This window comes from Trachinotus anak, unplaced genomic scaffold (genome assembly GCF_046630095.1).
Source record: "Trachinotus anak isolate AG129_WGS33_773 ecotype Australia unplaced genomic scaffold, CSIRO_AGI_Tana_v1 ptg000019l, whole genome shotgun sequence".
NCBI classification, from domain to species: domain Eukaryota; kingdom Metazoa; phylum Chordata; class Actinopteri; order Carangiformes; family Carangidae; genus Trachinotus; species Trachinotus anak.
In genome coordinates, this window is record NW_027273870.1 from 16,780,297 (window position 1) to 16,793,628 (window position 13,332).

Here is a 13,332-nt window from a genome sequence, read left to right on the forward strand (position 1 = left end):
GACTGGAAACTGTCAAGAAATGATTGCGATTGTATACTAGGCTACAGTTATGTGATATTTTAACACAATTTCTTAAAATGTCATTCTACAGATCTGAATTTCTTGAGTCCATACTTGGCCTTCCCCGTTTTCCCAATCAACCTCCCTTACATATTGTGTCTGTCATCTTGATTAGGGCTGCAACTGATGATTATTTTCATTAGTATGTAATCTGTCAGCTGTTTTATTTTTTAAATGGATCATTTTAGTCCATTACCAATTCACAGAGCCCAAGGTGACGACCACAAATACCTTGTTCAACCAACACTAGAGACCATAAAGAGCTCCAGTTTACAAGATTCAGTATAAAACAGAGCCAAACTGCAAATCCTGCCATCTGAGAAGCTAGAACCAGAGAATATTTGGCAAGTTTACTTAATAGATGAGGATGAGGCGGTGATTAATTTAAAATGGATTAGTCATTTTAAGCACTAATACAGATTGCAAAAATTGTGAGCACAATACCACTTTAAGATGGTGTTAAAAATCAGATAAAAATTTATTAAGAATAATTTTTTCTGCATTAATATTTAAGATGCATAAAAATTAATAGATGAGTTTAAAAAAAAATGCAGTCTATACAAGAACAGCTATAAATAAGCTCCATTAATAACACATGAATACATAATTTCCACATGGTCCTTTTAATAAACTTTGTCAAATGACAGTTCTGCACATACTGTACATTAGGTGACCTCCATCTCCGTCATTGTGTTACAAGGGAATCAATAACCGTCTTTACATATCAGAGGTCATGATGGGTGACCGACCAACTGCTGACTAAAGGAAGCCGACTTAAGATGACCTACGTATATTGTACCTCCTTCATACAAATAAACAGTCGGTAGTTAAGCTTCCTTACACTTCATATGTTTAATGTTCACATACTACTGAAACATGGGGCAGTTTTGTAGTGCCTCAGTGGCAGAGCTATACTGGAGGATGTTGTCATAGAAACGAGTGAGCTCCTCTCGTGTGTCCTTGGCACCCCTCCCTCCTGAGCCCCGGTACTTCATGGAAAGCAGCTTGGAGCACAGGTAGTGGAGCCACAGCACGTTGGTATGGGGGTGGAAGTCACTCCAGTTGTTTCTGACAGAAAAACAAAAGGATCGTGAATCTGAGATGTTAAATTAATGCTGTAAATAAAAACAGATAAATAAAAATAAATTGTAAATAAAAACAGATTAGCCACAAGAAGACGTGTGACAGCTTAGCTGAACATGAAGACTGGACAGAGGGATAAAAAAAAAAAAAGGCATAAATTCATCTACAAACATCTCTAAAGAATAGTTATTATTGACACAGAATATCAACTTATGTTTTTACACACTGGTTTAAACAGTGGCTAGCTGTTTCCTTGTTTCCAGTAACTTCATATTTAAACAGACAGATATGAAAATGGTGTTGTTCCTCTTCTCCGACTCTCACCAAGAAGTTGCATTTTCTGGATGAAAACACATTCCATCATACCAAACAAAAAAATCCATCCTATCAAAAGGTGTACTGTACTGTCGAGGCTTCATATTGATTTATCAAGCCAAAGTCAAATCAATAAGAAGTCTACTGGCCCTGTTATCCCTTTCGTTATGTGTTTAATAGGATAAAGTTCTTTTTATATGCGTATGATTAATCTGCTTAATGTGACACCTTTACAGTACAGAGATACTCCCGTTAAATGTCACAGTGAGTGTTTCTGAATTAGTCACTGGCACATAAATACACTGACCCATTCTCCTGTCTCATCAGTCTGTAGATATCAAACTGGTAATCTCCCTGGCCCATGAAAAGCTCCTCGTCCTTCGAGATGTCACAGGACACTGTCAGATCATCTGGAGGCAACAAAAAAAGTGTTGAGTATTCATTATTTTAACAGCGCCATATATTTTGTGCATTAAACAAGTTATTCAAAGTATGACAGTGAGTAGAAATGAGGGAGGGGGAAAACATCTGACCTATCTCTAGTCTGGAGAGAGAGTAGTCAATGATGCGGACCAGCACCCCTTTGGTTTCCAGAGAGTGGTCCGTTCCATTCAGGAGGAAGCTCCCTGTCTTCTGCTTGGTTGTTTTGACCAGCACATTGCCCCAGTGAAGGTCCCTGCAGTAAACAGCACAGGGGGATAAAGGTCCAGTTACAAGACACCATCAAATTATCCATTACACTGACACCACACACACTCACACAAACACACACTACATGCGTCACTGAGTTGGCTTAGATACTCAATGCCACATTTCACACATGCTGTGGCAGCTGGAGTTTAAGCTGATCAAATTTAAACAAAGTTGTGGTTATGCACTCATGCCATAGTTTATTCATCTATGCTTTGATCCAGATCAGCTGAAGGAATTCACACACATAAAAAAATAAAAACAAAAAAAAAACCCCAATGAATTCCTGACATGGTGGGTCTCTAGCAATCTCTAATCTGCAATAGTTTTGATGAATCATTCAAGTTATTCCTTTTAAGGAAAAATGCCGAAATTCACTGGCTCCAGCTTCTCTAAAGTGGATCTTATCTGATTCTAGGCCTAACACAATAATTACATATGGACTTATCGTAATATATGGAAATGACCTTGATATTGCCCATTATGTTCACGTGTGTTTGTTTAAGTAAGAATGTCACAAACACCATATCCAACATAATGCCAGAATAAACACCAGCGTTTCCACTGCCATTATAAGCCTTGGAGGCCAAACAGAAAGAAAAAGCATAAAAATGAAAGAGATATGCTGAGTTTCTCACACACGCACACAGAGCAACAGCCAAAGTGAGCCAGGTGAAGATAATGTGTTACTTGAGGTTAATAGGAGTTTTCCCCATTGACTGCATAATTCCAGCCAGAAAGTCCAAATTGACTTGGACCCGATTTCAAAGCCACACACCACAGCTCCGGTGTGGGAACACGTTGGGTTTAGAGAGTCATTGAGAGTCATTGTTTCCCACAGGTTGAGGAATTTACTAGTGGTGGTGGTTGGTGCAGCGTGTGACCAGTGTGCATGCAGACTCAAGCAGTTTGGAGAGGGAGAGTGAAACCCAGTGGTGGTGGTTGGTGCAGCGTGTGACCAGTGTGCATGCAGACTCAAGCAGTTTGGAGAGGGAGAGTGAAACCCAGTTAATTTTCTGTAATGACAATTAACAGATGTCCCCTAAACTCCTGCCATGAAGACGACCGCTAAAGGGTACAATGCACCGATGCTTCCTGAACACCTCACAGGTGGCTGTGCACAGAGAAGACTCTAGTCCCCACCCAGTTACTGCAGCGCAAGCAACTCAGACAGGTGTGTGGCCAAAATGGGTGCGTTTGACATGAGTGAAATAGGGTGTTAGATTGAAACTGAGCCATTTTATCTACCTGGGCGGGCCACCAAAGTAGAGCCTGTGCATGAGAAACGTTGGTAACGCAAAACAGGTGATTTGTCAAGTTTTTAAAAAAGATTATTGTAATTATTTTTTTTAGGATTTTTCAATTTATTTTTCACATTCCAATTCCACTATCTCAATATCCTTATTAAAAGTTCATTGCTCACTGAAAGCGTGTACTTGCACTATGGAGCTGGATTTTTAGTAATAGGTCAATTGAGATGACTGTTCAATTCAGATGACAATACACAGTCCTACCAACGATGTCGCACTATCCCACTGATCGACAGGTGGTGGTGAAACACCAAGATGTGCTGCAATGTTGCAGTAGAGGCAGGGAAGAAGATGGCAAGCTGCTAAGCATGGAAATGACACAGACACTTTCAAATTCAGTTCTTTTATGAGGAAGGAAATGCAGTGGACACATTAGGTAGAGCTCAGGGATTCACACAATGCATCCTGGTGAGTCACACTGAATGTAAATATAACTTTCGACTTTTTCTTGGTGTGTACAAGCCCTGATGCATGGATACTATCACAGTGGCTGGAGTTTTGGTGTGTGTGTGTGAGTACTCTACCTGTGTTCAAAGTGTAGTTCCTGCTCAGCAACAGCCAAGGCAGCAGTAACCTGATGAAGGATGCTCTTTGCCACCCCTAAAGATGCCAACTTGACGACACAAGAGAGACTTGAATTACAAACTGCATTTGTACTTCCATATGGCAATAAAACATTTCATAGGTTTAGAAAATACATGTGTCAGTGTTGTTTTCCAGTTAATACACAGCATTTGCAAAAGCTAAGCTTAGTGTGTATGCTAAAACATGTATGCTTCCTCCAGCATTCATGTTTAAGGTCTACCTGACATTAAGTTGTAATGAATCAGTTCAACACACTATGACTTTTATGCCTGCAGTCTCTTCATTAATGTTTGAGCACATCCTTACAGCTAGCGTGCAAGTGTTAGGAGATAAGGCTAGTGTAATGACAGTGAAGTTTAGAGTGTAATGCTTCTGTTTGAAGACAGCACTTGAAATTGTGGCTGTTTTGAGCAGTGACCGAAATGCCTAACGAAGGTTTAACAACCGAACAAAGCACTGTATAGCACACAGGGGAGGTATTAAGCAGCCGTCGTCGTGATGTGGTGTGCCTACTGTTCCGTTGCTGTTCTCTAGATCGATGCCTCCAAACTCAAACTCCAGGATTATGAATAACTGATCCTTTTCAAAGAAATCTGTGCAGAAGGATACAGAGAGATCCAGTATAGTAGATAAACAACCTCCTCCTTTGATCATGTTTGAAATTAAATTAAATTATATATTTATTAATAATCTCAAGCCATCTTGTAAAAGACAATCTTAAAAAAAGAAATGCCTCTTTGAGTTTCATGAGTCACTGCAACTTCAAAGACGTGTAAATGAATGAATGTGAATCAAATGTTAATATGGCTTTGTCTTACTGACCTGGTCTATCATTCTCAGAGCCTTTCTGTTGGTCAAACGTGTCCCAAGCATTCAGGAAATCTGGAGGGTAACAGCCTCGAACGCAGTGGAGACTGTGAGGGAACAACACATCAAGTCGCATTAACACTCAAAACTGCTGAGACGCTAACAGACAAAAAGACAGAGAACCAGAAGGAGTGCTTACTCATTGAGTCCAATAAAGCTGTAAGTCTGGTTTTGTTGCTTTTCTTTCAGGCTGCTCAGCTCCCTGGCAGAAAAAACACACACAGTGCTGTTTAGTTAGCAAATTCCAGGCATCACTAAATGAAAACATTAAGACCTTATGAATAGGATTACACCTCTGGTGTCACAACTTCCTTCATGCACATATACTTGTGGCTATCCTGGCAGGTGGAGCAGACTGACGTGCAGTGTTAGTTTGTACCACGTACTTTGAGATAATAATCTCATGGAGGATCTCTCCAAAGGTCTTCTGGTCCTCTCCGTTCACCTTCTCACTGCCCTCTACTGGAATTATCTGTCAAGACAAGAGCCACTGTTTCACTGCAGAATATCAGAATAAACACACATGCACACATATTTGCATTAAACATTTATGACTTTTTAAATTATAATTATTGAACAACTGCGTGGTTCTTGGCATTTAACAGGACTCAGCAACTCCATATAGGATTATTTTGCTATGGTACTATTATTAATTTATCGTAACATTGCTGAGTGTGGAGATTCGCTCTTGACGTAGGAGAACACAGTCAAACTCAAGGTACACCCACTAGTTTCCCCCACCCAGGGCTGTTGACTTTATCCCACAGCCATCTTCAGCAAATTAAGCTTGGTCAGGCATCATCACACGATGTTCATACTAAGGTCATGTGATGACATCTGAGCAAGTTTCATTCACTGCAGAAGGCCATAGAATATGATCAAAAAAGTATAACAACCATACACTTGTGATGCAATGTGGGTTATATCATGTACCATAAATACACAAACACACATACCTTGAGAGCAACAGTGTCTCCTGAGGCGTTGGTGGTGGAGAAGACCTCACCAAAGGTCCCCTCCCCAATCTTAACACACCGTTTCATACGGTGAGGGAGAATGCACTCCTCCCAGGGCAGAGGGCGCTGCTGGCCACACTCAGCATACACTTTCTCTGCGTCCGACAGATCTATATCCTCACTAACAACCTGTAACAAAAGACAGGAGGCAGGGGATATGTAATAACACATCCACAGTCAGGATGTGAAAGAAAGTGGTGGAAATCTAAATGATGTTGTCTGTGTTAAGCCTTTGTTAAATATTGGACATTTTTCAGCAGTCTGTGTAATGGGACAGAGGTGCTTCCATTTTAACCAGTGCAGCTGTCTAAAATGACTTGTTCTTCAGCTGGCGATTTACTGGTGTAACTGTTCTCTGTGCACAACCAGTTCACAGAAGGTGTTAGGCCAGATCATGACCGTCATCAGGTGTGATTAGGCAACAATGTGAGAGTAGCACCAGTGACTGAAAATTCCAGTAATTATAAATAAAATCATGTGGTTGCTTGACAATTTGTCACTAGTTGGTGTGTAATGCCTCGTGTTTGAATTATTTAGTTTCAGCTAAGTGTAGTTAATAAAGTGGCAACTGAGAGTACATGTATCTCTTATGATTCCTTAATAGCTACAGATGCGTACCGTGTGTTGTACCAGAGAATTATGGTACAGCTGTGACTGGAGGCGTTTCGAAAGCGGCGTTCGCAAGGGTGTGGCAAAGAGATCCTGGCTGATGTCTGCTAGAGCTGTCCTTCCAGGAGAGCCTGACAGATGTAAACCCCTCGGAGTGAGCAGCACTAATGAGAAGGAAGGACAGAAAACAATTAAACAATGAAAGGGAGGATGGAAGTCAAGAACACAGTTATTGAAGTAGCAGCTTTAAAATTAAATTACTAAATGTTAACAGTCGTGAACAACTGAGGGACAATTACAACTTAGTGGGGAGTGCGTGTATCACATGCCTTTGCGATGAACAGAGAGGGCGGCCTTCAGTCGACTCCAGGTGTGCGTGTTTGGTGTGAAGTCAGCCAACAGAGACGAGAGGTTGAGCGGACTCACTCTCACTGGGGTGGAGAAATTCATGGTTGTTCCGAGCTCCTACAAACAGGAGGATATAATAGATTGTCAGTGCTGCCACAGCTCCACCTTTGGCCATCTTAAATCCATCCTAATAATTAACCCTTAATTACAATTGGGTGGGATTATAGTGAGAGCAATGATAGACAGTGAGGATTATAATTGTAGACTTAATTGTAAGCAGTTTTCGGTCACAATATAATTATATACTTTTTTAAGGATAAAAAAAATAAATAAATAGCAAAGGTGAAGGGTAAAATTGCTTTAATTAACAAAATCTCTCTGTGGTTTGAGGAGTAACCAGGACACTGCATCAGGAAGAATGTGTTCCTTTTGAGTAGCTTTTGAGTACCATCCACACGGATGAATCTAAGGCGTGGATATCTCAAACAACTAACAAAACTGTCAATTAATTTACATGTTATTTCAATAGATGGTAAAAGTTCCTGCGGTATTGTGTTGTGTTTGTGTGCATGTTGCCCTCACCCTTGGCCGTTTGTGATGTGTGGAGATCAGCTCATTGATGCTGCAGTCCACAGCCTTGGCACCACCTGCACACACACGTGTGCTCGTGCTGCCTTTGTTTTTCCAGCGACTCACACTCAGACCGCTCACACATGCCTTCCTGGTCGTCCCAGGTCTGTCTGCAGATGTGCTCCTCCTCTTCTTTTCTTTAGGAGCCAGAGACATCTTTTTTCTTTTGGGCAGAATGTCACAAGAGCTCTTGACAACTTCTTCTTTGTCTGAGGCGGCCTTGTCTTCAGAACTAGAGCTCCTCTTTTTTATATTGACTTTCACAGGAATGTCTTCATCACACAGGTGGTCATTCTTTAACTGTTTATCACTGGCTGAGTCTGACACAACTGTAGAAGATTCAAGATTTTTGTCTTTGAGCTGCAGAATTTCTTTCAACTGTGATGAAGTTAGTCTCTTCATCTCAACAGTGAATTTGTTAGATAGACATTCCTCCTCCAGCATCATTGTGAGCACCGCTATCTTTTCTTCTGTTTCTGGATCACTGGACTGTGTCTGGGCTACTGGACTGCTGCTGTTTACTGACTGTCTAACAGACAGCACCATTCCCTCAGTGGTTTCTCCTGAACATGTGATCTCTTCTGGTTTGTTGATGTTACGTGTGTGGTCATTTTCAGACTTGTCTGAATCTGGATTTACAGACCTATCATTACAAGTCATACGTACAGTTTTCCTCTTTGTGAACCCTTTGTGCTGCTTAACAGTCGGTTGTGACACGGCCAGTTTTTTAAGCTGAATGGTGCATTTCTTAGCAAGACATTTGTCCTTTACTGCTACAGCCTCCTCTTTAGTAAACAGTGTTTGTACAGGGCTCTTGGCCGGTAATTGTGTGCCCATGATAAACTCAACACTGCTCTCTGTGTGGTGGGTAGATTCATCATAAAGTACTGATGCTGAAGAGTATTCAGCTGACTGCTTACTGTCAACTGATGGTGAACTGTCGGTCACTGAAGCTGCCTGTTTAGGGGACTCAAAACTATTTACTGATTGTAAATAATCTCCGATTGTGTTGTTTGTTACAGATAAGTGAAGATTAAATGATGCTTCTGGAGACTGCAAAAGGTCAGCAGTTTGACTGCTGTGCACCGACAGTGGATATTTATTCATTTGCTGGCTGTGAACTGAGCTTGACGGTCCCAAACAGGATGAGTAGGTTGTTTGACTGCAAAGCTGAGTCATAGTGAGGATGTCTAATCTCTCTAGCTGCACTGTGCAGAGCTCGGTCAAACATTTCTCCTTCAGAGCCTCTATCAGCCACTCTAACCCTCCTGCTGCTGACACAAAATCACTGCTGCTTTCACTGTCTGTGGAGAGCAGATTTAGACTTGGTAATTTCTCACTATTCTTTGTCCTTAAGTCCTGACTGTGGCTTTTTGCTTCCTCGCTGTAACGACTTCTCTTGTTAGTGCTTTCGGGCTTCTTAAATAAATCACCAGAGGGTTCTTCATGGTGATGCAGATCTGGTTCTTGTTCACCAAGGCTTGACTGCAGCTTCTCAACAGAGTGGCGCCCAGTGGGGCCTATACAGCTCACTGACATGGACGGAGATGTGGAGGACTTATCGTTGATGGGAAAGAGTTTAAGGTGTGGACGTCTGCTAAGGGAGCCCGCTGAGGGCGTAGAGCAAAAGATGGGTTTCCTGGGGAAGGGTCCGAGGCTGTGATCTGCCGACTCATTGAGGGATATCTCTCGAAGGGGGTTGGCTGCAAAGCTGGAAGTCCCTGGAGCATTCAATGAGTTCTCCACACTTGACATCAAAAACACTGGAGGGACCCTCCTCCTTGTGGAAGGCCGAAGAACACCACTGGAACACAAGCCTCCAGAAGTGAAGTCATCTGAAGAGTTGAGTATACTGGCTATTGCTTTAGGGAGTTTGGTTTTGGCGGCAGCCCCACGTCTGCGACGGGTTACAAATCGGCCCACAGAAGGAGGATGAACACTGATGGGAAAAAAAAGCAGATGAGGAAGAGAGCTTATGAGTACAGAAATGACCATTCTGGCTGAATCCAAATGTCCATCCTCTTGCAGACTTCACTTCTTCTAATTGAGTGGAGATAAACTGAAATTTCTTACTCTGTAACTCATTTCTAGGTATTTTTCTGACAATATTTGCAGGTCTGCTCCATTACACTGTCACCATAACAGAATGTCTAATAGACAGAGCTGCCAAACACAGGATCCTCACACAAATGAGGATCCTCACACCCTAGGTAGAAAAAAAAAAAAAATTCAACTTTGCATTTTCAAATTATTCAGCCCATTTATATTCTGTATGTTTATTATGAAGCCCTAAATCATCATCATCTTGTTGTTGTTGTTATTATTATAGTTTTGAACAACATCAAATCAATATTGCAGCGGAATGTGAGTACTTTCCCAAGTGAAGTCCGGTAAAGCCTGCAACCCAGACGGACTCTCTGGAAGTCAGCAGAAATTCAACTAGAGGGCCCTTGTGGACAAGCCTGAGCACTCATGGACTTCCTGGGAACTTGCCCTTTAAGTCTGTAAGTGCGGTGAGGTCCGGACATTTCGATTAAGCCTTAGCAGAGACTCTTCAGCTATTTAATAGGAGCACTGAGAGCTTGACAGAGTGAGTACTTACTTAGAGTCTCTCTTCATTTGAACTGAATTTTTGTGACATTTTGGAGCAGATGTAGAGTCTTCCTCGCTCTCGCTGGTCATTAGAACCCGCTGACCTTTCTGTCTCATCAAAGCTCCTGCGACAGACGTCAGGTGGCTTTTCCTGCTGGGATGCAGAGACAAAAAATATTTCAGAAACACATTAACAAACACTAAAATTACTCCCACAAGTGAATGATCCCACATAAGCACGTAGCTGTAAGTTCAAAAGCCAATCAGTCAATTTCTGAAAATCTGGCCACAGAAAGCACACAATCCACAACAACTGAAGATATATGTCTGAGGTCGGGGCAATAATTCAACATCATTATTCATCAGTTTTCAGTGGAATTTCATGATGATATAGTAGAAACACATTATATTGCTGTTTTGCTAAATTTGGTTGTCTAAATGAATAATAATCATATCATAAAGTTGTCTGGGTTTGAGAATTGCTGGTGAGACAAAATAAACTTGATTTGAAGACATGATTTTGGGCTCTGGGAAATGCTGATGGTATTTGTCATTATTTTCTACATCTGATATTAATTTAAAATAGCAACTGTTGAAGGAAACTGTGATGTTCATGCAATTAATGATGTTCATGCCTGATGTGTATTTAATAAAGCATATTACTTATGTTATTTAGAAAGAAATGGTACATCTACACATAAGTGTGCACACAGTGCTGGAAAAGAGTCCCGGCTACTGCTATAGTGGTGACTCAACAATATTTTGGAGTTAAGTCAGAGAATCCTGTGTAACTGTGACTCAGCAATATTTTACAATTAGACAAATCAGTCCTGTCTAATTTCCCTCCCCTACGAGGAGCATGGAGTGAGGGGGTTATAAGAACATGTCAGAGAAGAGATTTGGGATCCTGCAGATCCTTTGCAAGCCAGATTTGTACTCAATTATCTGAAGAATAAAACTTGTGTTAAGTTTCCTGTCCTCCTGTGTCTTTGATTTAATCCCTACAGTGGATGTTTGATAATATCTATTGAAGACTCAAAATCGACAACACAGGCCTCGATTTGAGATTTGAAATTGCAGCATTCACAATGAAAGGTGGGTATTGAAGGAGCCAGTGAAAAGATCTGCTCAAATGCATAAGTCAAATGCCAAATGACTGTTTACAGACACTGTTCTGATAACACAGAAAAGCAAAACAGAGTCACAAAACTCTTTGTGCTTGCATATTGCGTTCTGCTCATGCTTGGCTGTGCACAGACCTGGTCGTCTTGTTCTGCTGAGCAGGCTGAGGGCATGGAGGAGAGGGTCTGCTGATGTTCTCCTCATCACTGCTGTTCTCTGTCAGACATAACACAGCTTTTCTCTTGACAGGACGGACTGCTCTACCACTGATAACCCCAGTTTTCCTCCCTCTAATAATAAAGAAAAGATTAAAACCAACAGATGAGCAGGTTAAAATGCTGAGCATTGGCAAATTAGAGGTACTTCAACAATTGTCTGTTGTGTTTATGACCAATTAATTGGTTAATTATTAACAGTTTATTTATCACAAAATGCACATTAATGAGGTAATGTCAAAGTTCAAATTTGCCAGCTGTATGTTTGTTGACAGACCTTGTTGTCTTGCTCTGCTTAGCAGGTTGAGGACAGAGGTGAGAGGAGATGATGTTCTCTTCATTGCTGTTACTCTCCTCATCACAGCTCTTCTCTGTCAGACACAGCATGGCCTTTTTCTTGGCAGGACGTGCTGCTCTACGATTACCAACACTGGTTCTCCTCGCCCTATGGCAGGAAAAACGAATGAAGACAAGGAACAGTAAAGACATGCTACTGAACACGAGAGCAAGTGGGTCTTGGGTGTTTTAGTAGGCAAATGGTTTTGTTATGCAATATGAAATATACTACATACATAGGGTAGCATTGTTTTTGTGAGTACTTGAAGTGGAAGCCGTCCAATAGTGGATTTTCGAAACAGATATATTGGTTTTGACAGTAGGAAAAAAAATGATATCGTCACTTCTAAAAAGTGATATCTTCACTTCTAATATATGTGACTGTGACCAATATGTGGAGTGAGTGGGACATTTTACAGTGGAGAAACTTGTCAGCGCTCTGTGATGGGCAAGCTTTGCCATAGCTACAAAATTTCCCAAAATATATGGTTGGCATTTCCCTGTGGCTTAGTGACTGCCATAAGTGCTATGTTAGCCGATATACATTCAGTCGGCAAATTATAGGTTACACCTAGCTAGTGAATCTTTCCTTCCTTAAGGTTATAATGCTTAGTTGTTGCTGAAATCGTTTTAGTGTTGCCTCAACGTTATGAATAGGTTGGAGGCTGTGGCTTGTGGTGGTGATGCAAATGGTGTGGAACAAAAAAAAAAAAAAAAAATAGAAACATTGTAATGCGATAGTGTCATCTTTGATAAAAAACCTGACTAATGTGTTGTTGTAGACAGTTCAACATCCCTGTTTGGACGTGTTCTTTTTAATGCAATTGTCTGTTCCCTTTAATGTACTGGATGTAGTTCGGCTGGTAATCCCCCTACCTCTGTAAAAAGACACTCGATTGTAAATTTTATTCCAACTATATAATAACATTTGTCATAAATTACCCCGTAGTGTTCCCCTAAAACGTAACTGTAAAACCTTGTGACATATAAGATTAGGGACACTGATATCGAGACAACACATTAATAGGAAGAATGGCGGTCGGGGTGGGAGGACTCTCACTACCTGTCGACTTGAACATACCTTATCCTCGCAGGTTTTGCGGGTTCAAAGACGGAGACGTCACCGTCTGTTGAGAGGGTGCTGTCGAAGGCCCGCTTGCGGTCATCAGGTGAAATCCAGGTGGACAGCTGTCGCCTCCGCTTCCCGTATGTCTTCAAAATTAACGGCTTTGCTGGCTTCATGTTTGCAATAACAGCTACAACTGCGCTAAATGTGTCTTATTTATGTCCAACGTGTTCGAAAACATTTAGCGTCGCTAATACAGAGGAGACTATTTAGCTATGCTAACAACCGTTAACTGCGCTGGCAAAACTATATCAGCGCCTTTACAACTTATTAACAATGACCGACTAAGCTCATTCCAGCTCCATCTAAGTAAACAGCTATGTTATCCGTCTCCATTATTGATAGCGTTACATATTATCTTTCGAAACTCCTTCATGATTTTCCATTATGAATCCATCGGACCCGCTTCTTGTTCAAACTGCCGGACT

At 41.2% G+C, this 13,332-nt stretch overlaps 1 protein-coding gene across 2 annotated transcripts; it reads right to left on the minus strand.

The window, feature by feature from the left end:
- Positions 1 to 667: 667 nt before the first annotated feature.
- haspin (histone H3 associated protein kinase) lies at positions 668 to 13,332 on the minus strand. 2 transcript variants are annotated; one of them, XM_071505042.1, is made up of 16 exons: positions 12,860 to 13,332; positions 11,720 to 11,887; positions 11,365 to 11,517; positions 10,116 to 10,259; positions 7,466 to 9,452; positions 6,865 to 7,000; positions 6,545 to 6,699; positions 5,867 to 6,055; positions 5,297 to 5,382; positions 5,050 to 5,112; positions 4,866 to 4,957; positions 4,557 to 4,636; positions 3,983 to 4,071; positions 1,992 to 2,134; positions 1,766 to 1,868; positions 668 to 1,128 (listed from the first exon to the last, which is right to left on the minus strand). In XM_071505042.1, exons 1-16 carry the CDS (start codon positions 13,018 to 13,020, stop codon positions 927 to 929), a joined length of 3,951 nt encoding a protein of 1,316 aa, XP_071361143.1. In that variant the 5' UTR covers positions 13,021 to 13,332; the 3' UTR covers positions 668 to 926. The 2 variants fall into 2 exon arrangements, with proteins under 2 accessions (XP_071361143.1, XP_071361144.1); XM_071505043.1 differs by having other exon boundaries at positions 788 to 1,128; positions 10,116 to 10,256; positions 12,860 to 13,156.